The sequence below is a fragment of the Oikopleura dioica genome, chromosome 2 (assembly GCF_907165135.1).
Source record: "Oikopleura dioica chromosome 2, OKI2018_I68_1.0, whole genome shotgun sequence".
NCBI lineage: Eukaryota > Metazoa > Chordata > Appendicularia > Copelata > Oikopleuridae > Oikopleura > Oikopleura dioica.
The window spans coordinates 9152222-9175663 of record NC_137292.1 but is presented as its reverse complement, the minus strand read 5'-3'; the positions used below and the strand labels follow the sequence as shown (position 1 = coordinate 9175663).

General features: G+C 40.4%; 7 protein-coding genes and 1 long non-coding RNA gene across 13 annotated transcripts; 5 read left to right on the top strand and 3 right to left on the bottom strand.

Moving 5' to 3' along the window:
* The first annotated feature begins 1742 nt into the window (after positions 1 to 1742).
* Positions 1743 to 4536, top strand: LOC145698603 (uncharacterized). The gene is made up of 6 exons (XM_081775810.1): positions 1743 to 1940; positions 2357 to 2488; positions 2799 to 3213; positions 3540 to 3682; positions 3811 to 4037; positions 4078 to 4536. The coding sequence occupies exons 1-3, from the start codon at positions 1812 to 1814 to the stop codon at positions 2922 to 2924; spliced, it is 387 nt and encodes a 128-aa protein (XP_081631936.1). The 5' UTR covers positions 1743 to 1811; the 3' UTR covers positions 2925 to 3213; positions 3540 to 3682; positions 3811 to 4037; positions 4078 to 4536.
* Positions 4537 to 4964: 428 nt separating this feature from the next.
* Positions 4965 to 5583, bottom strand: LOC145699812 (uncharacterized). The gene is made up of 2 exons (XM_081777071.1): positions 5434 to 5583; positions 4965 to 5387 (listed from the first exon to the last, which is right to left on the bottom strand). Exons 1-2 carry the CDS (start codon positions 5569 to 5571, stop codon positions 5004 to 5006), a joined length of 522 nt encoding a protein of 173 aa, XP_081633197.1. The 5' UTR covers positions 5572 to 5583; the 3' UTR covers positions 4965 to 5003.
* An 82-nt stretch (positions 5584 to 5665) lies between these two features.
* On the bottom strand, positions 5666 to 6114 carry LOC145698144 (tolloid-like protein 2). Its single transcript, XM_081775347.1, has 3 exons — positions 5986 to 6114; positions 5848 to 5936; positions 5666 to 5736 (listed from the first exon to the last, which is right to left on the bottom strand). Exons 1-3 carry the CDS (start codon positions 6057 to 6059, stop codon positions 5666 to 5668), a joined length of 234 nt encoding a protein of 77 aa, XP_081631473.1. The 5' UTR covers positions 6060 to 6114.
* A 727-nt stretch (positions 6115 to 6841) lies between these two features.
* Positions 6842 to 7201, bottom strand: LOC145698143 (uncharacterized). The gene is made up of 2 exons (XR_014133911.1): positions 7057 to 7201; positions 6842 to 7013 (listed from the first exon to the last, which is right to left on the bottom strand). It is a non-coding gene; the product is annotated as an uncharacterized LOC145698143 (long non-coding RNA).
* A 2823-nt stretch (positions 7202 to 10024) lies between these two features.
* Positions 10025 to 11886, top strand: LOC145698924 (uncharacterized). The gene is made up of 4 exons (XM_081776163.1): positions 10025 to 10152; positions 10195 to 10620; positions 10664 to 11510; positions 11552 to 11886. The coding sequence occupies exons 1-3, from the start codon at positions 10125 to 10127 to the stop codon at positions 11125 to 11127; spliced, it is 918 nt and encodes a 305-aa protein (XP_081632289.1). The 5' UTR covers positions 10025 to 10124; the 3' UTR covers positions 11128 to 11510; positions 11552 to 11886.
* Positions 11887 to 12068: 182 nt separating this feature from the next.
* Positions 12069 to 13703, top strand: LOC145696866 (uncharacterized). The gene is made up of 5 exons (XM_081773969.1): positions 12069 to 12463; positions 12508 to 13148; positions 13194 to 13313; positions 13361 to 13423; positions 13468 to 13703. Exons 1-5 carry the CDS (start codon positions 12083 to 12085, stop codon positions 13685 to 13687), a joined length of 1425 nt encoding a protein of 474 aa, XP_081630095.1. The 5' UTR covers positions 12069 to 12082; the 3' UTR covers positions 13688 to 13703.
* A 775-nt stretch (positions 13704 to 14478) lies between these two features.
* Positions 14479 to 19388, top strand: LOC145696531 (phosphatidate phosphatase LPIN2-like). 6 transcript variants are annotated; one of them, XM_081773580.1, is made up of 11 exons: positions 15367 to 15456; positions 15714 to 15981; positions 16146 to 16329; positions 16381 to 16440; positions 16488 to 16532; positions 16805 to 16927; positions 16976 to 17253; positions 17299 to 18137; positions 18216 to 18606; positions 18647 to 18736; positions 18780 to 19388. In XM_081773580.1, the coding sequence occupies exons 1-10, from the start codon at positions 15415 to 15417 to the stop codon at positions 18730 to 18732; spliced, it is 2316 nt and encodes a 771-aa protein (XP_081629706.1). In that variant the 5' UTR covers positions 15367 to 15414; the 3' UTR covers positions 18733 to 18736; positions 18780 to 19388. The 6 variants fall into 6 exon arrangements, with proteins under 6 accessions (XP_081629710.1, XP_081629709.1, XP_081629706.1 ...); XM_081773584.1 differs by lacking the exon at positions 15367 to 15456 and adding an exon at positions 14479 to 14717 and having other exon boundaries at positions 18647 to 19388; XM_081773583.1 differs by lacking the exon at positions 15367 to 15456 and adding an exon at positions 15130 to 15355 and having other exon boundaries at positions 18647 to 19388.
* Positions 19389 to 21248: 1860 nt separating this feature from the next.
* Positions 21249 to 22070, top strand: LOC145698822 (uncharacterized). The gene is made up of 3 exons (XM_081776042.1): positions 21249 to 21438; positions 21478 to 21785; positions 21829 to 22070. The coding sequence occupies exons 1-3, from the start codon at positions 21253 to 21255 to the stop codon at positions 21986 to 21988; spliced, it is 654 nt and encodes a 217-aa protein (XP_081632168.1). The 5' UTR covers positions 21249 to 21252; the 3' UTR covers positions 21989 to 22070.
* Positions 22071 to 23442: the final 1372 nt, after the last annotated feature.

Here is a 23442-nt window from a genome sequence, read left to right as displayed (position 1 = left end):
TCTTTTTAATTGAATAACGAAAATGTTCGAAAAGCCGCAAAAAGTTGCTGAGCAAGAAGATAATGGAAATCTTGTGTACACGATTTCCGCTGTATCAAAATCTGACGAGGGCGAGTATTGGTGTAGTTCCGCTCCAGAACGCGTGTTTCTCCTCAAACTCCGCCGCACACACAGAAATAAACAATAAAATACTAATCTGGTTTTCTTGCGTCATCGCAAAATTTATTCTGGGAGCAAAAACACCACATGGTGCGCTTTTTCTACAAGTTATTAATTTCAAAGGTCCCAAATTGGATCTCGCACGTGCCTGGCGCTAGAATTAAGTTACGGAAAGCATGGGATTTGCATAAGATCTGCCAAGTTTAAAGAGATTGTCGGCTTGGGGGTTATTTAATTTGTTTGCCGAGGATGAGTCGTTGTTGATTTCAAAAATGCTTTGATCAATCCATGATTAAAACCTGAGGAATTCGAAAGTATGTGCATTATTTATTTCTACAGAAAGGGTTTACAAGGTGGCTATAGCCAAATCTGAATTTCAGGAGGAGTGTAGGGAGCCAGGCACACGTACATAAGGAAAACCAAGTAGGAAAGGACAATCTTCAAGGACTTAGCAACGATTCTCGCTTTAATTATTTACAACTAAAAGTGTCATAAATAACTATTTTTTCTGCGAAATAAGACAAATTATTCGACAAGAAAGAGCTCAAGTTAACGCAAAATGAGCTCATTTCAAATTATTGAAACGAACTTTAAATTATGTCAAAAGTACTTTAGCGAAAATGACTTCAGATGAAAATCATCTATTTGCTACTTATTTGAATATGACTTGTATAATAGCATAATTTTATTCTCACTTTTATCAGTAAAAACTCTTTTTTTATCAATCATAGAATTTTACATGCTAAATCCTTTACAAAATCAAGAATATGGACGAAGTGTAGAGCACAATAAGCGGAACCAGCTTATCATCATCTATTGATATTTGCATTTGATTTTTCTTCCTTGATTTTCTCGTGTTAAAAGTTTTTGAACCTTTTCTTGGAAGGCGTATTTTGGATTGGCGGGTGATTTCCTAGTCTGCCTCGGGCGCGTTGTCCTGGTCTGTTAAGCCATCAATATTTTAAATGGCACACTAATAAATATTCACCGCAGTTTGGTAGTTATCCTTAATCTTGGAAGTGAGACAGAATAAATCTCTTCTGACACGTTTTCATAACAATTGTCGGTCAACGACTCTTATCTTTCATACTGATTTGAGAAGTCATCAACTCAAATAAAACAGACGTTCTCAGTTTCAATTGAATTAATTTTTTAGTTCCAGCAGGCTTGTAGCATTGAACTTGCAAGAAAAATCTGCCAAACAATATGTCGAACAAGATCTGCTTGTATCCGCTTATGCTTACTTTCTAACAGCTTATAAACCTTTTAATTATTAACCTACTGCTCACGAAGAACAATTTTTATCTATTGGAATGAATCTTTAATCAAGATTAGTTCATCACTTGCTAACCCTAACCCCTAAAGCGTTTTTTCCTATTAGGATTTAAAATAAGTTTAGTAATATCTCCAAAAAAGCTCTTTGCCATTGTCTTTTTCTGGTCAATTGGCGGCTGAAAAGGCCTTTTCTCAGCGGGAACTCGCTCTGGGGCGAGAAATTTATTCAGAAAAGATTTTCGACTTTGAAGAATTGAAAAGTAAATTTACGCAGCTCGTAATTGCCCTCGTTACTAAGACGACCTGGTTAGAAAGAAAGAGAATCAGGAAATTGGAAATTTCGAACTTTGAAAAAGAGACTCTTTTCAAATGCCAGCATGAGTACTACCACAAGTACTACTGTAATAGAGAGTACTGCAAAACTAATCGAAGACACGACAACTGTGCTTGCTGAAGTACTGACAAGTAGCACAGAAGGAGAATCGAGCGACTGGAGAGTGGGATGGGTTCGTGGGTAAAAAATTATTAAAGATATGAATTTTTGTTTGCTTCTTTTATGTGCACCTAAGAAAACATAAGGGAGTCACCATGTTAATCTTATAAAAATGTCAACTGTAAACTCAGTTGCTAATCGACGGTAACAGAATATTATCTCAAGCCCTTGTTTAGCCATCCCCATCCGATGAATTAATATCAATGACTTCCATATAATCTTAAATTTAATAATGAATCTTCATCACCATCATCATCATTCTTTCAAAGAAGCAACAAAGTTCATTCGATCCGAAGTGAACTTTTGAATATTTCAAGTCTAGCTAGTCTCTTGTTCAGAATAAGTTATTCTGGGAAGTCATAACTTAGGATGAGCAAAGTAGACGTCAATATTTAATTACAGTAAAACCCCCTCCGAACCCATCTGCAGTACATTGTCGGGGGCGTTTTGGCGTATTTGTTTGTGATTGCAGTGATTGTTTGGATGTGTCTGGGCAGGAGCGGACCTGATGTCAAATGTCACCCTGCAGCTTGCTGTCAATGCGATTTTGCCTGTCTCAAGGTAAATTTACTTATCAATCACGATTACGCTCCGTATAATGGACAATAAATAGTAATGAAATAGCCATACAATGTTCGAGTACGTATGGGATTGCGTGCAACTCTAACCATCCAATTTAAACCTTTATTTGTTTATATAAGGTATAAGTCAAAAACATTTATGTAAAATGATGAATTAATTCACCTTTATTACAGTGGCTAGAAAGTAAATACAACCAGTGCTGAATAACCGGCACTTAGAACGATAAAAGAGAACCCTTGAGAATGGACAATCACTTTCTATTCTTCAAGATTTTGTAAAGACAGTTTAGAGCTTGGATTGCGAAGATTGTGGCTGCTTCGAGAGACGAAAAGACACCAACTGCGACGGAACGGGTTACGAGAGAGTTAATGACAGTCTCAAGCGCTTTACTGTCAGTTTTAATTTTGGCGGTTAATTTCCGCCTTCCTTCCGGAAATGCTCGACTATCAGAGGCGCTTTATTTGCTTGAGTTTAAAACGCGAGAAAAGTGTAAATATGAGCCCGGCGCCATTGTGCACTTTTCCATTATTCCAGAGCGGCTCCTAATCAAATTCAATATCCTCCGTCGATTGTGTGAAAAACACCAACTGTCTTTCTTTTTCGCGGATTTCGTAAAGCAAAGGTCTTTCGTAACCAGCTGTTAAGTGTTTGCCGTTTGCGAAGGGTGCTGTTCCTGCTGCGAGACTGATCCAGAAGCACCACCTGTAAGTAGCTCTAGAAAAGTGATTTTCAAAGTTGAAATCAAGGAAGAGAAAAATACTAATCTGAGTTTAAACTCAGCAAACAGAGATTACTTGAATTAATCCTTTGTTCCTTTTTTAAGGAAGTAACCCCGGGTTACAGTCACTTTCAGAACTTTCAAGTGTGAGATTTACGTTTTTAAGATTCAGATACAGCCTCCTTCATTCAAAATGGATTGCTGCGGGTTTGAAATAACCCGCAAATAGGTTAAGTAGTTTCGTAGAATGTGGCGGGTCGAGACTTATTTACTGGTGTTTTACATCTTTAATTCGTTGACAGTAAATTCTAGCTTTGCGGAGACTTTTTGTGCGACTGTGACTGCCAAGAGTGCGAGGAGTGCTGCGTCCCCACCGAAGAATTGGTCAATCAAAGGGTTAATAATCTCACCGAAGACGATCTGATCGCCATTCTACGGAACAATCCTTCTTTTAGGTAAGTTTTTTATCATTTGAAAAATTTTCTTATCCACGCACTGCAAACAGTCCTTACGCGCGAATCAACAGTAAATAACACGTCATGAAAATTCCATTCAAGTCACCAATTCCAACTCACAATTTCAGAAACAACAGCCAACTTCAACAAGCGCTCCAAAACTCCAGCCTCAATCAAACTCCCCTCTCGCAACAACCACAAAGCTTCCAGCAGCACTCACAAAATACGACTTCAAATATCGTCAACAACTTTACGACGCAAGGACTCAATACTTCCATCTGGAGTAATTCTAATCAGGGCTCAATTAACAAAAGCTACGCATAACTTTCAAAAGATGCTGCCTAAATCTTCCTTGGTAAGATAATTCAGTCAAAATCATAACTAATCCTTTTTAGAAGCTGAACACTGCCAGTTACACAATAAAAACAAGCTCAGATGGCACCGTTGACGCCAATTTCGGCGCTTCCATTGGAATCTACAGTATTTCCTTCGTCGACAACAACTGTTCATCTGTCTCTGTAAAACTAAAAACTGACACGGGATTCAAGAGCGTAGCGCGTTACAGCTTCCTGACGAGTTTTCAGAATGGAAAGAGACACCAGCTTATCTTTAGAAATCCAGTCAAAGGATCGATCCTTCGTTTTTTGACAACAAGCAACGATAAAATGTACCCACCGGGAGTGAGAAATATTAGAGTAATTAGGGCAACTGCGAAGCCTCAAAAAGCTCTTTTGCCTGAAACCTCCGAAGGGTTAAATAAAACTAGCTGGAAAGTTATTGATAAGCTGGTTTCTCTGTAGCACATACTGTATTTGGTGCTTCATTTCCCGTTTTTATATGATACAATAAATTATTCTTCAAAGTCCTTGGAAGTTGTAAATCAAAGCAGTGAATATTAAACGCGATGTTTCTACTTAGTTAAGCAAGTTCACTTCGTATAAAAGCATTTGTTGTCAGAACGAAAAACTCAAGACATCAAATCGTCAAATCGGAAAATGAAATTTTTAGCTGCAATTTGTCTCTTTTTGGTGAACGACAAAACTGTTGCCGCTTCAGTATTTCATAGCGGAAACATAGGTAGCCAGCTATTTTTTCTTCTAGTCAAAATTTTTGATTTAAAGGAAGTGGGCCATTTCTAGTGCCCATTGGAATCCGGAAAAACGAGCGACCTTTCTACAACAAAATTAAACGAAACGACTTTGGATTTTTCAATGCTGCTAAATGAAATAAAATTGACCGAAAATTGTTCGTATTTTTGTTAGCTACAGGATAAGGTTTATTTACAAATCAGGCTCTTTCTTGTGTGGCAGTTTAAGATTTTCTAAGCGGCGGATTCTTCGGAAGCTCCGTTCGCTGATGATGGCTCAGTTGTTGTTTTCTTCTTTTTTGATTTTAGCACAATTATTCCAATGAATCCAAAAAGGACTCCCAAAATGGCGAACCATTTGACCGGAAGTTTCGATTTCGGCTCACTTGAATCGCCTTCCTTTTCCATCGGCTGATTTGATTGAGTATCTGTTGCAAACCCTCCGGATGGAAAACTTGAGCTAGTTACTATTGGCTTTTGAGGTCGTCTAGGCTTGACTTTCTCCGCTACGCTTCTTCCATCCGTCGCGAGCAATCTCTGTTGAGCATTTATTGGCGCTCGAGAAAGCTTTAGTCGAAAAAGTCCTCCTCTTCCATCATCAGATCCATGAAGCTGTATCTACGAAATTTTTTGATCATCTTTTCGTTGTCGATTAGACTTCTACCTGTACACGTGGGCCGTTCGAAATGATAAAGCCCGGGTTCGCGCCGCATATTTTCACCTCGCTTTTATGTTTTTTAAAGTCAAAATAGGTAAATTGGAGATATGCAGCTGTACACATTGTATTCTGTGGCGCATCCATATATGCACTTGAGAGTCTTTGATTGAGTCAACACAGGAGCTTTTAAAATTGATACACCTGTATTGTAGGTATAAGTTAAACTAAGTCCCGTCTACTATGTTTGACATTTCCTTGACATTGGCAAGTCCCAATCAGCAAATTCAATTTTGATACGGCTACCAGCATCTAATCATATTTTTTTAATTGAACTCAATGATCTATTCTTAATTCATTTCACCCCCTTTCCGTTGACGTAAACGTGCGTGTTTATTATGAAAAACATTACTTAGCACATACCTGTTTCAATATTCCAAAGGCACTGAATTTGAGATGGAAACAAACTAGGGAAATTTGGACTCTTCAACGTCTCAGTTTGATCAGCAAGCCTTAACACTTCTCATAACTCTCTTTAAAAAACGGATGTAGATCTCTTACAAATAAGCCGCTGGCCCGCAAAAAGGATTTGCCTCGCTATCCTTGAAGAGGAAAATCAACCACGTTGATCGCATTTAAAACAAATGTGAAATTGAGCTCTATTATCGTCGTTTTATGCTAACGAAGCGGTCGTACTTTTAAAAAAGCCAGGGAAGCACGCTAACAGCGCTTGGGGCGGCAAATCTGTAGAGGGGGGATTTCGTGCACCAGTCGGCACTAGAGTCGAGTAATCGGTCTGATATCAACCCGCTTGAGCATTTTTATCGTCCCCTGATTTGAGGCTACACATTTTTAACAGAAACAGTTTACTTCGAAAATTAAGAAGCATGGACATTTCTCATGATAAGAATACACAAAAGATAATGACTATCAGAAAATGCTGACAGTGGAGAGTCCTGATATTTTGCCTTTTGAAATTTCTATCAATGAAGGATCAAATTATTAAAAGGTTGAAAAAGGTCGGATTTCCGAAGACTGAGAATTTCAAGTAGCGGAGAAGCTAATACTGGCGACTTCCGTCGGGCACTTATAGCTGCCGGAAGAAACTGTAAAAATATCTATCTAGTTTTTGCAGACATTTCACATGTCTAGTTTAATATGCCTAAAATAGAGATGTTGTTTGGTATGAAAGAAATATTGACGCCCAAAACACGAGTTGTGTGGTTTCATGTGTTGCTTTTATTCTGGCTAGTTCGTACAATTGTGATAAAAATAGGTGTTCGCGAGAAAAGGCAGTCATTTTTTCAAGGACGGTTAGAAAGTTATCTGGGAGATGGTATTCTTGTTCTTGTTTCGGGCGGCGGAATTGCTGGCTAAAAAAGGATGCAATTCATTGATTGCCTTAGAAGAGCTCAAATTAATGATGTGAATCCTTTCCTGAATCAGCTGGATTTGCAGCGCCTTCCGCAGGCTTCGCTTCAGCAGCTGTAGTTTTGGCGGGACCAGCGCTGACGGGTGGGGCGACTTCTTCGACCTTTGGTGCTGCAGTAGCGGCTGGAGGAGCAGATTCATCTCCGAAGAAAATGTTTCTGAAAAACGTGTTGTAGTAGTGTCAGTTTATTTTGTACTTACGATCGTCCACCTGGAGGAGCAAGCACCCGAGAAGTGTTTCGCGAGACACCAGCCATGGTGTTGTTGTTGATCTTACGGTCCATTTTAACGGATTTTTATCTGTTTATTTCGTGGATTGCTCGTTGAAATTTGCCCGGAGTAATGGCGGATGCAGGACAAAATTAGCAAATCTAGAGAAATTTTATAAAATAAAATCTAGAGAAGTTCAAAAGGAGTTTAAATCGATTCCTTTTTCATCATCTCCATTGCTTCGATTTTTGAGAAATCCCTATTTTTAGGGCCACAAAACTATTGAAAGCAGATCTCTCGCTCGGTTTTGCGAGGTTTCGTGGCTTTACTGAACTTTTTTCAAAGTATCTTGCTAATTTCGATCTCAAAATGTCGAGACACAACAGTGGAAACATAGAAATTCGCTTTTTTGAAGATATAAACGATGCTCGTATCGCTGGTTTTTGCACGGGAATTGTTATGCTCGTCATTTTTGTTCTTATTATTTGGTTGCGGATTCATCACGAGAGAAATCTGAGGCTACAGGTAGAAATTAGAAATATATTCAGTCGAAAACTCGTAAATTTTATTTTAGAAAAACATCATCGAGATTGCATTTTCCTGACAACTGTCTATTGTACCTCCTCAATTTTTTTAAATTCGTAAGCGCCTCCTGCTAAAAATAAACGATTCTTGAAGCAAGCTTCCTAAGATCATGTTTATTTGGAACCAGTTTTGAATGAAAAGATTAAGGGCTGCAGTATAGATAGTAGAGTGACAGTGAGTTCTTGGTAATATAAAGTGAAGACTTGAGACTAGCCACGGATGTTCCCCATAGAATGGTGGGTATCGTATCCTGCTCGAGTTCCCATGTCGAAGAGTGGTCGCAGCTCGACGGTTCCAACATGATCGCCGTCGCTATCCTAATTTTTATTGATAAATCAATAAATCAAATCGATGCTAGAATAGAGAAACAAACCATATCGTTGATGTAGAAGTGTGGCATCATGCCTTTGATTCGCTTGTTGTGCGCGTCGCAAACGTTGCCGTTGTGGTAGCACCTGGGATAAAGCCATGCAAATCGCTCGTCAAAAGAAAGCCCTTTGACTTTTTCTTCCTGAGAGTTGGGGTCACAGAAGGTGCAGGCAACGTCGCGCCACAAAGTGCCAGCAGCCTTTCGTTAGAATTATAATTTACTTTCGTAAGACTAGCTAAAATTGAACGCACTCCCAAGCGTTGAAGACGGAATTGATCTCGGCAAATCGTGAAGAATGGTCGAAACAATGATCTGCAGATCTCAAGGTTCTAAATAATATCAGTCAGATTCAAGTAGTAGAGCAGCATATGGTAGAGCATACCAGCAGTTTAAGGCCCATTCTTTGGGCCCAGACTTACTGCAGAGAACTTGGCTTTTGGGTCAGAGATTTTCACCCAAAAAACATCATCTCCCCAGCAGCTTATTGTGCAATCTACAGTGTAGTGTAGATTCTACACTAGTGGATGATGGCGACTTGGGTTGACGCGGGATATTGAGAAAGATAGCTCTCAGTTCTTTGGGTCGGCCGGTTTCTACAGCGAAAATGGTTTTCATTCTCTGCTTTTTTTCGCCTCTCCTGCTCGCAATCTGATCATCGGATCCTCATGAGTAGGCGTGGAGTTCTCGAAACAATCTTGATAAAGTAACCATCCAACAACAGCATCCAAAAATAAAGCAGGGTGATGCGTTATCAGATCACTGATACCTATTGATCTGGTTGTGATTTCTTTGTTTTTCTATCTTTTCCTATTCGCTAAGGCCTTTATGAGTCACAAACCTACGGATGATCTGCAGAAATCAAAAGATGATTTCAAAAAACTTTTTGTGAGACCGGAAATCGTAAAAAATCTGTAAGTGCAGTTTTTTTCAGCTCGTCGAGACGAGTCGAATGATGGGTCTTACTCCTGATAACTGTCAGGATTTACCGGTTTACCGGCTGGTTACCGGAAAATACGTTGTCACCGGCCGTTTTTGTTCTAGAAGTGGTAAACAGATGACTGACCCAGGAAATTGTTCCTTATAGTCGGTTCTACTCTCGGCTCAAAGATGAGGCTCGTATCAATACTCTGAAGAGAGTTATCACTAAAATACTATTTATGGCAGAAATGGGACAAAAAATCAGGAACGTGCAGCAACAACAAAATGCATGTAAAATTTACTGTTTTTGTGATAACTCTCTTCAGAGTATTGATACGAGCCTCATCTTTCAGCCGAGAGTAGAACCGACTATAAGGAACAATTTCCTGGGTCAATCATCTGTTTACCACTTCTAGAACAAAAACGGCCGGTGACAACGTATTTTCCGGTAACCAGCCGGTAAACCGGTAAATCCTGACAGTTATCAGGAGTAAGACCCATCATTCGACTCGTCTCGACGAGCTGAAAAAAACTGCACTTACAGATTTTTGACGATTTCCGGCCCCACAAAAAGTTTTTTGAAATCATCAAAGGATAATCAACCGCCTTAGAAACCGATGACTTAGAGGCTTCAAAATGCTAAGTAAAGAGACAATCGCGGAATGGCTAAACGATATTACACCCAAATTGATAAGAGAGACAACCAGAGTCCCCAAATGCCGTCTAATCATGTCTGTCGAACGAATGACCTTCAAAGACGATCATTTTGCTATGTGGTGGTCTCAATGTCAATTTTCGTTTCAAGATTCGAGCATTGTCGGGAGAATTTTCAACTGGAAAAATGAAGTTTTGGATACGTGGCAAGCGACGCATTTTCAATGCAAATTGTTGAAGAGCAACAAATACTTGATGAGCAAGATGTTCAAACGGTCGAATATTCGAGAAGAAACTGGAAAATGGCTTTTTGATGAGAACATTCTATCTTCAGGAAAAGTTTAAAACTTAAAATTGGCATTTTCTATCAATTCAAATTCTATTGTAGAATATTGAATTGTAAAAAGGCATTGGTTAATCTTATAAAGGCGGAGAAGCAATCTTAGGCAGACAGTCGGACAAACTCAATGCGCTCTTCCGGATTCATTGTTTCGATCCTTTTCTTTTTGCCGGAAATTTTACCGACGAGGATATGCACTTTGAAATAAATATGTCATCAGGTAAAGATTTTTCCCGCGCATATTATTGATTGGAGTTTTAAGATTTTGAAGCTGGAACCGAAGAAAACACCGGTGTAAACATTGTTCCCCGACATGAAAATGTCATCGAACATCTTGCGAATATTGAGATTTTTCTGAAGACGGATAAGAAAATGCAGGACTGTCTTGGGTGGATCACAATCATGGAAGAAGGAGCTGAAAGTCTACGAAATGCTTTGAAAAACGAAAGTCTTACGATTGATGAACGAAGACGAATTGCTCTTGGAATCAAAGGCGGCTTAGAATATCTATGGAAAATTGACCTGGAACATAGCGATCAAAAATTGGAGAATGTTATTTTATTTGGGAAGAAAAAAATTCCTAAGTGGATTGATTTTGGCGTCATGACAGAATTCTCCGGTCGAGAAAGCTACAGAAAAATGGGCTACGTAAGACGAGGGAGCAAGTTTCGGAACTTTCAATCTTTACGTAAGTTGATCCCAATAAAACGGTCAGCTGATCATCTTTATAGAAGCCGGGACCCCAGGTTTTTGCAGCACCAATCAAATTCTCGGCGGCCCTAGAAGACGGCGAAAAGAAGATGCTCCTATAAGCAAGCGACTCTTTTTCTTCATCTTTTGCGACTGGAAAACTGCGTGGACCTTGATCTACAACCCAATCGAAGAGGACGAAGAAGAAGATGTCAAAAAACTTTTGGAAAAAGCGAATGCATCTTGGCTCGGCAGAGGTCAATTCTACCGATGGAAAGTAAACGATGATGACATGAATGCTGTATCTGCCGTAATCTCTCTCCCAGAGTCTTCGGAGCTTTATACGATGGACGAAAACTTGACGAAATCGATCAAAGTAAACCAGTTGAAAAATCGGCTCGCAAAAGCGAGGAACACTAACTTTACAAATGTCACAAAGGATGTTATCGACCAGAAAACCTCGAACTTATGCGTTCCGATTTCAGTTAGGGGGTTTAATAATTGAATTTGAAGCTAGATAAGTTCTCTTTATCACAATCAAAGAATAACCTGCTAAAGTCGCTACTCTTATTCGTCATGCTTTGCGAGAAGCTATTGAGAATGAAGAAGAGTACTTCAAGAAGAAAGTCATGAACAAGTTTTCAATACAACTCATTTTGGAGTTCATCACTATGCGAGTCTATCCGAGAAGTTTGGCCGGTCTCAGCTTGAAGAAAGCAGAGACGGAAAACAAATTTCAGTTGGTTGAGATCGAGACTCTCTTAGACAGAATGGCGATGGAAACTTTTGCTCATGAAGCCGGGTGGGAGTGGATGCGTCGATTGATTTCTAGAGATTTCCTCAAGAGTATGGATCTTCTTGCTGGCAGTAGTTTCGTTTATGAAAAAGGTAAAAGGCCTAGGGTCCATTCCAATCAAACTCAATTTTAGTTTATTTGAATCAAAATTTCACATTTGTCCGACCTCTTACGATCACTGGAGCATTCAGATCTTCAAGCCATTCCGGAGTTTTCTTTCATCAAATGATCCTTGATCGAATCGAGAACAACGAATACATCATTCAGAACAACCAGCCTACGGCGCAACATTCTATCAAACTGTGTATTCCGATGACAAAAGAATATTTTGTCGACAAGGAAGCATACAACAGATTCTTTGATCCAACAACGAACGTGAGCGCAATCAATGATAAGAAAACAAACGTTTTTGCTCCGCTGACAAACGAAGATTTAATGGAAAAAGACACTTGGTATTTACTGCCTCAAGCTTACTCGATTGAAATCCAAAAAGCTGAAGAATGAATAAAAGATCTTTTCTGATAAAAAATCGAATCGACGAAAGAGTATCTAAAGGGCACGGAAGCACGCCGGTAGGCTACTAATTTTTCTGAGAATAAGCCTTCTGTTGGTTCAATGAAACCGGCGCAAATTCTTTTTGAGCGTTGTTTTCATTCCTGACGCTATGGAACTTTACTCGGAAGTTGCCGATCGAAATTTGTTCTCTTTTCCTGCAGTGAGACTCAATGAAAACTGCACGGACTTAGATCTTGGAGAGTTATGCTCAGCGGAGTGCTCAGAGCGCGTCCGATCTTGCTTAGCTTTTTGCGCACCCGGAGATGTTTCTTGTGAGAATAGCTGCATTCGTCAAGGATTCGACTGTGTCGATGGGTGTCCTTGTCATGCTGATTGCTTCGAGGGCTGTGATGGTTGCGCTGCAGTCATCTGCAACGTTTGTTTTGAACCTGGAGAGAACCCAGATTACAAAACGTGTCTCAATCAGCTTGAGTTGGACCTTATCCAGTGCCTAAATGATTGCTCTGGGAGTTCTACTTGTGTCATTCAGGTTTTAATCTTAATTTATAAAAAAAATATGCTCAACAATTTTAGTGCAACACGGACTTCCTTGAAAACTTCGAAAACTGTCCATGTGAATCTGGCTGCCCTAATGGATGTCCATGTCCAAACTACGAGTGTCCCTCGGTCAACCCTACTATTCCTCCGCAGCAGCTGACATCCGTACTGATCCTTGATCGAACATACCCAGCTCACGTGCCCGCTCTTGCAAATTTCGACCACTACACTGAAGACATCACTGTTTCTTGGTATGACAACGGTCCAGATAATCGAGAGTATTTCTTTTATGAGGGCTGTTCTGTTCTTTACAAAGGAATGAACTTCCTTTTTGGCGGACGGTACTCTAATGACGGTGGACCGACAATCTACGGGCCGCACATTCTCGACGGTTGCGATATTGTTAAAGCGGAAGGAGAAGAGATCAACCATAACTGCAATACAGGTTCTGTCGGCTATCTACCTTCCGAAGATGACCCACAAGCATACATCATGATCTACGATGGTATGAAGAAGGTCCAAACTTACGATGGAAGTAAATTTTGGGACAGTCAATCACCAAACCGAGGCCATCAATATCAAGGAGGTCAGATTGCATCATACGAGGGGAATCCTATCTTGATCTCTGGAAGAGATGCCGATACTGGTTCATACCACCCGGTTGTTGAACGCTTTACGTAAGAATTATCACTTCTTAGACTTTGCAAACCTGAAACATTTAGGAATTTATATGGCTGGTCTGTTGAAGAATCACTAGTGTGGCCAGATGGGTACACTTACCAGTTCACACATGTTTCGGACAGAGATTTGGGTATCATCCTGTTCCCTGGTTACACTTCTGGGTAAGATGCATCTTTCACTAATTCTTTTCTATTCTTTTAAATTTCAGACAAGCTGGAAAGATTTGGAGGCTTTTTGATGACCAGTGGACTACTATTGGAACTGTTGTTGAGTAAACGTAGAGTTAAATTCTAATAACTAATCGAGCTACTTAAGTGGTGTTTATAAAACGCGAGCACAGGCGCGACTAGTTCGTCTTGCTCCTAACGAGCTCTTGATACTTGGAGGCAGCCAGGAGCATCACTTCGAAAAATACACCCTCAGTGAAGATTGGACCTCGATTGAAGGAGAAAAACTCATGGAAGAACACCCTACTCTCCTGAACTACAACCATCCTTATGCTATTTTGGTACCAGATAGCTACTGTCTCGTTTGATGAAAAATAAAGATACTAAATCAACCCATTTTTTTCAAATAATTCATCTTCAAATAGACAAGAAAGAAAGAGTATGGCATAATTCTTGCGAATCACTGCCACAATCATTTGAAAACTTGAACAGTTCGATCTAGATTCATGATAAAAACTCAGGAAGTTGTAATCTACCGTCGGTCCAACCGACTCGGTGGTATCTTTCGATGATAAAAATTACTTGAATTTTTATTTGAAAAGCACGGTAACTAAGTTCTTCGATTAGCGCTGATTATGTAACGCCTTACTTTACCGTAGAAAAGGTCAAGTTTTTCTTTCATACTGTATGAATCATACAAATTCCAGACCAAAAAAATTAAGGATTTTAAATTGTACTTGTCAGTGTGAAATCACAATTAAAAAGTTTAACGACGCGCCCGTAAACCAAAACGTGTTGTTGACCTCGATTCTCTAATTTGAACGTTCAAAGATTTCCCAAGGCTGTTCAAGAATATCTTGTGCGCAAGCTTAGTGGCGAATTATCACTGTATCCAGCGAGGTGAGTAAATTTCTCGAGCAGGCGGCGAGGATTTACAGTAGTTCGAATTGGGATGTTACCAATTTGTTATGCAACGATTCTCGCTGAGTTGGGCGTTTCTTTGTTCTACTAGCCAGTCACGGGATTGGAGGGAGGCTTGTCTGGAGGTCGCACTGTCCGCCGGCGGCCAATGGAAGGTGCAAAGCGAGTGGTGCCACCAACCACGGTGCGCGCGTAGGAGCCCCAAGTGACCTTGAACTCTGACCAGTCTTACCCCTGATCGCCCTGCCCGAGTTTGCGCCAGAGCTAGCGAGGCCAGCTCTAACTCCTTGCCGTTTTCACGCCGCTCCCCAGCGCGGCGACAACAAACAATTCTCAACCAAGGAGAGAGAGACAGAACTTGACCTGACTGTAAATTACACTACCGCTCTTTGCATGCAGAGGCGCATGTGAGGAGAAAAAGAAAATCATAGAGGAAATTGCATAGAGCTGCTATCGTCCGCAAATGCTGCTGAGTAGGTGAGTAATTTATTACTTTCAATAAAGAGTGGTCTGAAAAAGGATGAATAAGAAATCATAGGTAATATTCCCGATAGTAAAACTAACAGTAACAGTTGCAAATTACTGGGCGAAGTCCAACTATGGCCAAAGATGGTCCGATTTGGTCAGACATAGAAGCGACGATCACTGGCTAAATATTTATCCAAGGTCACAAGGGAATAACCGCTTTTGAACTTGGGGAAATGTTTTTTTCTTTTGTGATCCTTTGGGAATTGCCGTCTGTTGATCATCTCAGTTTGTTGATATTACTCCCTTGCCTTTTCCTCTTTCTTTTGCTGGGATTTGTGGCCGTTTAACGGGCCATAAACTCGTGATAGACCGCTCACGTGACTCAGTTGTTACAACTAAGAGAGAACTACGTCAGCTACAGCCCTCCTCTTTTCAAATTCGGGGTTTTCACAAATATTTATCGAATGAGAAAAAATCACTCTTTTTTACGATGATGAGATTCGATGAGTGCGTGTTTACCGCCACGAATGTCTCAAGGATTGTCTGAAACGCTCCTGCGCAGTTGCGAAATGAAAAATTCAATAACTTCATAGCAATTTTTCTTCGAAAATAGCGAAATAGAAAGAGACATGTATCACAATTAAAAAGTGAGTACAGAGAATCATTCAAAATAATTTTTTTATGAAATTTTCTATTTTTTCATAAAATGCTCAATTTTATTCTCCATCAAAGCTTTTCATTGCTTAGGGTACTCTAAATTTTTAAAAAAATATTTTTAGAGAAGGAAATGGGTTAATTTTTGACTAATCTACAAAAATCGTTTTTGATCCTTTACTTTTTACGCTCTTTACTTGATTATATGCCAGGTATTCGCGTATGGCCCCATTATTTTTCAAACAAAGCGCGTTTCTCTTTCCCATTCCCTTATTCCTAGAAAGAATAAATATTTAAAAGATATATTTTTTTCAAGAAATATTGCTTGAGGAGAGAATGAACTGTTTTTAGGACTTTATTGAAATGGATTATGTAAAAAGCTTTGGCAGTTATATCCGCGATGCCTACAACAACCTCAACCCAGCTACATTATCTGGTGCTATAGATATAATTGTCGCTCAACATCCAAATGGCGAGCTTACTACGAGCCCGTTCCATGTTCGCTTTGGCAAATTGGGCGTCCTCAGTCCCAAGGAAAAAATTATCAACATCTCCATCAATGGCGAAGTCGTAGATGACATTCACATGAAACTCGGTGACCAAGGCGAAGCTTTCTTTGGTAAGAATTCATCAATCATCATTGTAAATTCTTTGTCAGAAGTCAGGATGAATCCCAAGGGATTCCTTTCTTCGAAATAAACACGGTATCCAATTGTACTCTCAAAATCTCTGGGGGTTTCAATCGATTTCTTCTTTTATCACCGTTTGTACTGTGATTTTCAGTGACTGAGCGAGGCGTGAATGAAGTTCTTCCAACTGCTTACATCACTTCTCCGATTAGAAGTCCCATGGAACTAACACCTGTCCCTTCTCGCCCTGAATCTCCGCGTCCAAATGTTGTTGAGAACAACAATGTTTATGGTTCCGAAGGAGACATGCTCGACATGGAATTCGACGAGACAGAATTGTACGTATTTTTATCACCATTTGATTCTGTATTTTAACTATTTTCAAACAGTATCGAGGAAGGTCCTCCCGACCATCCACCATTTTACACACCCCGGGATAGCATCTTCAGGTATACAAAACTAGTAGCCCGCTTATCAGCTCAAATCATCATCTTAGTAATTATTTCCAGACTCCTAGGGAGTCAATTACCATCTCGAGAGAGTAAGGGAGTGCTTTTCCTTTCAAAAACTGCATGAGATAATTCAAAAAGACGGGAAAAGCGGATGAAATTAGCCCGTCACGCGCTTGTCCCGAGATTTCTCCTAAAGAGCTATTTTCAAGCCTCAAAACTCTTTGACGTTTGAAGCTTCGGAGCTTGAAAATAAGCTCCTTTTGCTCTCTTTGCTTGCTCAAGTGTACTCATCATATATTTATCATGTTGTGTCTAACGTGAAAGACTATTTCTTTTATTTTTGCTTATTTTATTTATTTAGCCAGGGGATGGAAAATTATCAGCCTACTCTTAATGAACGAGGGGATTCTGAGGAGAGCGATCGATTTGCTAACCCAGATAACCTGCTGCAGCGACTGGAAAGTCTGAAAATGGACAGTCCAAGGTAATATAAAAGCAGGCGACAATTATTTATCTTCATTCGTCTATATAGGCGGATACGTCGTCGCCACTCGATGAGTAGTGACTCGCCAGTAGACAACAACACCCCGACAATGGTCTGGCCTTTTGGAGAACTACCACAAGAAGTACCGAAAGAAGATAGGTTTAATCAAAATCGCCGTCCTCCGTCTTTAGTCCTCTCTTCCGTGCCTAAACGAATTCCAAGGAGAAGGAGGTTCGATTCTGAACCGCCACTTGCATTGACGAAAATGAGGACCAGTGACCTCCCGGAAGTTTTTTCACCAACCTCTCCCCTGTCTCCATTCTCCGGTAAAAACCTTTTTGAAATCGTCCTTTGCTGATTTTTAATTCTAGAGACGATTGATTCTGGCACTGACTGTGACGACTTTGAGGCGGAGTTCTCGCTCTCTCTCTGTGGCGGTCTATTAGAAAACAATGAAATTTCATGTCCAGATAGCTTCAAAAAGAATCTAGTCACATTTGAGCAGTTTTCTCGGGAGCCCAAGAAGTTCATCACGCATCCATCACTGGTTGTCCGGATGGGGACGAAGTACTACAACTGGACTGCCTGTAGCGCAATTATTCTTTCAATGATGGTTTACCAGCGACCCCTTTCCGAAGACACCGTCAATGGGCTGCAACAAGAGAGTCTTAGAAAACGTTCCTGGTTCGCTGGCTACTGGCCCCGCTCTGTTTCGACTTCAGAGGCTTACTCTCGCAACCCAGCTCCTATCAGCATGCCCAGTAAACCAAAACTACCGGCCTCAAGCGAGTCCCTAGAAGTTCCTCCTGCTGCTAACGGACTCGAGCTATCGCGGAGCTTTTCCGTCCCTTCCCCCGACTTCTGTCCAATTTTCCAAGACGGCGACAGAATTATGAAGAAGACCCTTGTTCTTTCCTCCGACGAGCTCAAAAAGCTCAACCTAAAATACGGAGAAAACACTATTGATTTTTGGCTGACGACGATGCTGCAAGGCACGACGAAAATATCAGCTTCTATTTATTTATGGAATACGACGGATAGCATAGTCATTTCCGACATTGACGGGACGATCACCAAGTCGGATGTGATGGGCAACATCTTTCCGGCAATTGGTAAGGATTGGTCGCAAAAGGGCGTCACTCATCTCTACCAACGAATTCATAATAATGGATACAAGATTTTATACCTCAGCTCGCGCGCTATTGGCCAGGTTAAAATCCAACTATATATGAAATACATGAAACAATATAATATTTTAGAAATTTCATTTTCTTATCAAGTTTTCCAGGCTCACATGACGAAGAATTACCTCAAGTCGGTAATCCAAGATGGCGTTCCACTACCTTCCGGGCCGGTGATGCTCAACCCGACCTCCTTATTCAACGCTTTCCACAAAGAAGTGATCGTCCGTCGCCCCGAGGAATTCAAGATCTCCTGCCTTCACGGTATCAGGCAAGTTTTTGCAGACAAGGATGAGACGGTCAATCCATTTTGGGCCGGTTTCGGGAATCGACCAACCGACGTCAAGTCCTACAGAAACGTCGGCATAACTGATCGACGAATTTACATCGTGAATCCGCTGGGCCATCTGAAGGAACAACAGAGCTCGATCAGTGGCTACTCTACTTGCTACAAGGACCTTGGGGACAACTGCGACCACTTTTTTCCTGATAAAAACCGTAAGAAATCGAAAACGTCCGCAAAATTGACATTTTTCAGAACCAGAAGTGCCGGACCAATCTGTCTCGAGCTACAAGTACTGGAAAACAGACCTTCCAGAGGTTGACTTCAGCTTGCTTTCTTGAACAAGTATACAGCTTGTCTTTTGCTACAGTAGTCTTTTAAAAATTAGCAAACCTCAACCTCGACATGCGAGAAAAACATGCATTTTCATATGAGCACCACCCAAATCCTAACTCATCAAGCCATTCTCCGAAATTCTTCCAAGCTCCTCTGTCCCAACGACTGTCTACCAGACAGTGCCTAGTTTTGTTTTTCAGTCCAAGTATGTTTGATTGTCCTGTGTTTCTTTTTGTGCTAGCTTTATGAGTCGCAACTTAAAAAAAATATTTTTTTCCTTCTCAAAATCCTCTTGTGCCGCTCATAAATCCTTTTTTAGTCTGATGAATTGAAGTCCCCTTAATTTAACAATAAAGAATTGACCTTAATACTACTCCTTACTTTACTTTTCTGTCGAACAAAAACTATATCTATCTCGCCTGTTTCTGGAAGTTCAAATTTCAACCTTTATTTTTACCGCTACTTTAGTATTGCTATCAGCTTAAAGTTTTGTCATTTTACTCATTATTTTATTTATTAATCCTCTAGTTTCAATTTTGTACTTGAAATTTCAATCAGAGGACAGTGCTTTTTGCTTTACTGTAATTTTTTCAGTACCTCGCTTCTTCTTGTTTTATTATTTGCTTGCATAAATGAATGAATAAATTTCAATAAAACTTTATTTATAAATTATGATCAAAAATTTTGATGTATCCATTCGAGATAGCTTGGAACACTTGTATAGACTCCTTGTCCACCTTGGCAGTTGGGATTCTTTTTGAGGTCGAATGTGCTTTCAATCTCGATGAACCATTTCATTCAAACCTTTCCTGGCCCCAGGAGGTAATCCCAAAGATATAATAATGTCCGTTTATGCTGCAAACGAGGGGTCCACCAGAATCACCCCTGCATGTATCCGCTGTTCTTCCTCCGGCGCACATCATTCCTAGCAAACTAACAAGACCTCTATGCTTTCAACATTACCATCTTTGAAGCCATATCCGAATCGAGAGCTGCAGAATTCTTTTGAATGCGTCTCTACTGAAGCGAAAATCTTGTCCTCAGTGGTTCTGCCCCGTTCGGTCAATCCGAAGCCAGTGACGATACATTTCGCTTTGTCTGGAAGAGGTCTGCTGTGACAGGGCAAGCAGACGGGGCGGACGAATGTGTTGATTGAAAATGGAGTTGAGACTTTTAAAATGGCGATGTCGTTGTGTTGAGAACGGAGATTGTACTCGGGATGAGGGAAATGCTTCCGATGCTTCTTAGTTGACGGTTTTCTGAAGACAGCGATTTTCCACCAGCAACAACAAGGGTTCCACGAAGATTCTTATCGCGACCGTTACGGCTGCTGATAACGCAATGAGCAGCTTATAAAAGTTAAACTTTGCTTTCTAAAAAGTTTCTTTAGCTATTTTTGTAACTTTTTCTGTAAGAATCGTATTCGCTGATAACAAGCTTCCACCACATCCTGCTTGAGGAAGCTGAAATGAAATTGAAATTCGTGGTTAACTTTTTTTCTTTACATAAACCTGCCAAGGCCATGAAAAATCAGATTTAGAAATTGACCCATTCTACGATCGGGATAAAATATTTTAAGTCGCAACAGATTTGATGCCATAAGAATTCGTTTTATCCGTCAATAAACTCGTTCTGTGCAAAAGTGCTCTTCGTGGCAACTGTTTAGGCAGGTAACGTTTTCTTTTTCCCCGAAAACATTGGGACCGTTCACTGAGCCGCATAAGCCGCTGTTACAGTCTTCGCAAAATGAGTTCGAATAAATTTCTTTGGGCGGTTTTGTTGTTCGCGCTTGGAGGGTTGTTGGTCTTCGTGTAGGGCGATTTACTGGTTTCGAAGACCGACAAAGACGAATCGGGCATTCTTCATGCCGTACGTTCGGGTCGGTTGTGTAACACCAGGGCCTCATGTGCTTGTAATCGTGATTTCGACAGTAGTTCTCGGCTCTATCCCAACTAGGAGGCAATTTGATCGGGTTCTCTTGATGAGTTGAGCCCGAGCCCCATCGTTGACAAGTTCTACCGCTTTTTGTTCTCGATACAGATCCTCTCAATTTTCAAATCAACTTTTTTTACCCATCTTCAAATTTTACCTGTATAATTTTCCAGGAGTCCAGCAAGAATAAGAACAATACGCAACAGAAACCAACAGGACACCAATATTTCTCATTTTTGACTGGAACTTGCTAAAAACTTGATTTTTTGGGGGAAGAGACAAATATTTGTAACTGTATTTATTTACTGGATTCTCAAGGCTTGAGACCAAAGCGATCAAATTCTCATCTTTAAAAGTGAAACATTAAAAATAAATTATTTTCAATTTCACTTGAAACTTACAATTGAAGATCAAAAGCATTATTAATTATTTTTGAAGATTATCTTCGATTCCACAGTTTTTTTTGACATCCACGTGACCGGGCCACGTTTAAAATTGCTCGTTTATTTTCACGAGAAATGCAATTCCCACCCTTTTCTCAATAAAAAGCGCTGGAAATCAAGGCTCTCGTCTTTTTCTAGCTGAAAAATAAAATGAAAATAGGAGCAGTAGCGTTTTTTGTGGGATCTGCAGAGAGTTTTTGCTTTGGTGGTCGCTGGTCTAACTGGTCTAATTGCGAAATCGAAGGAGGAAAGCAATGTGGAACTGGAAGTAGAATTAGAAAGAGACAGTGTGGATTCGGAGCAGATGAAGCGCAGGAAAGCGAAAGTTGCGAAAAGGTAAGGCTGCGATGCTTGCTTCTCCTTTAAAAAATTAAGGGAATGCACCAATGGAGCGAATGGAGCAGCTGCTGCTCCGAAGGCGATCGTCAGGAAAACATTCGCCTTCGAAAGCGCGGAACCAACTGCGGCGTCGAAGTAGTCGAATTCGGCGAGCAAGTGTGCACCTGGATTCCTTACAACCCCGCTCGTCCGAGACATTCTTGCGCTGCTTTCAGAAACGGGCAGCGGCAAACTGGCCGAGCTGGGGGAAGATTTGATGCGGATTCAACCGACTTTCAATCGGCCAGTATTTCGGACAGAAACTACGACAACGATAGAAACGAGCGACCTTGGTATGCATCAAGGTTTGAACTATTCTTCTTCTTGCTAATTTTCAACATTTGATAGATATGGTTTTCAAGTAAAGGACCTCTTCAAAAACATCTTTGGAACGGGCAACGAGGAAAGCAACGAGGAAAACGTTGAATCTCCTCCAGTCGAAGATAATTCACTCGAAGTCAGCTCTGATTCATCAGTTCTTGCTACAGTCTTGGAGAATGCTCAATAACTCGCAGTTTATTCACATCTTGTTTGTCTTGAAAAGTAACAGCTCAAGTATCTGACTACTTTTCATTTCAATAAATTCCTTCAATAAAACAGTTTTTCTTTCTGATTTCACAAGTTTTATAACATCTTTGTTTCCCTGTTTGAACAAGAAAAAAAGAGCTTTTTCTGCCAGCTAGGTATTTTTGCGATGTAAGAGTGCATGTCCGGGATCGAGAATAAAGGAAAATTATTCAAGAGAGGTTACAGTAAAGTAACGTACCCCCCCCCCTAGCTCGCTCACATTTTGTGAACATTTTTCCCTTTTTCGCTTAGTTAAACTCCAACAAGACCCCCTTGGTCGCTCGCTTTTTGTTACCAAGATCCGTTGGTCGCTTTCCTTCTTTTGCATTCTACGACCCCTTGTTCGCCCTCCTTGGTTTCGACGGCGCACCTTTGCTCGCCCGCCTTTCTCCGTCATTTATCCCTTGTTCGCTCCTGAAGCCCCGCGAGAACGCTTTATAACGCGTTGCTCACTTTCTTTTTCACTTTTAAAAGGCTTTTTAACTCGTAGAATGGTCTCAAAATTCGATTTTCATGATTTTTTCCAAGCAAACTTATTTTTTTATGCTCTTTCACGTCCATTTTGTCAAATTTTCATATCTTCTTAATAAGAAGAAATTTGGACACTCCATTTTAAGTAAACAAAAGTACTCGAAATACATGGATTGAAACTTTGAGACTGTTTTTATAAAAAAATAAAATGCCATTTTCCTCGAGAGTTGCAAATTTTGATTAATTTTTCCGAGCTGAGCTGAGCTGACCTGCGAAAAAATTTCTCTGAGCTGAGCTGAGCTGAGCTGGCCTACTTCGGAGGTTTCTGAGCTGAGCTGAGCAGACCTTTTGTTTAAGAGAGTTGAGCTGAGCTGAGCTGAGCGGACCCTAATTAGAGCTGAGCTGAGCTGTTTTTACTGTTTTTCGGTAGTAAAATTGTATTCAAATCATTGAGCTGAGCTGAGCTTAGCTAAGTGATAATCGTCTGAGCTGAGCTGAGCTGAGCTGAGCAGAACAGATCATGTTCGAAAATAATGGAGCTGAGCTGAGCTGAGCTGAGTGAAAATTGTCTGAGCTGAGCTGAGCAGATCAGATCATTTTCCAAAATCACTGAGCTGAGCGACTGCTCAGCTCACTCAGCTCAGCAAATTTGCAACTCTGGAACCAGTGTCAACATGAAGATTCGACTATTTTGAGTATAAATGTACATATAAAGTCAAACTATCAAGTTTACGGCATAATACCGCGTTGCTTTAACGAGGGGGTCGACGAGAAATTTTTTCGCTTTTTCAAAATTTTGACAATATTTTTGGATTCCTTAATAGAAAAGGAGCATTTTTGGTCTCCAGCATTTTGCGCATTGATAAACTTTTTTTAACAAAATTTTCGATTTTGTGTCTGGAATTCGAGATTTCACGAAATTTT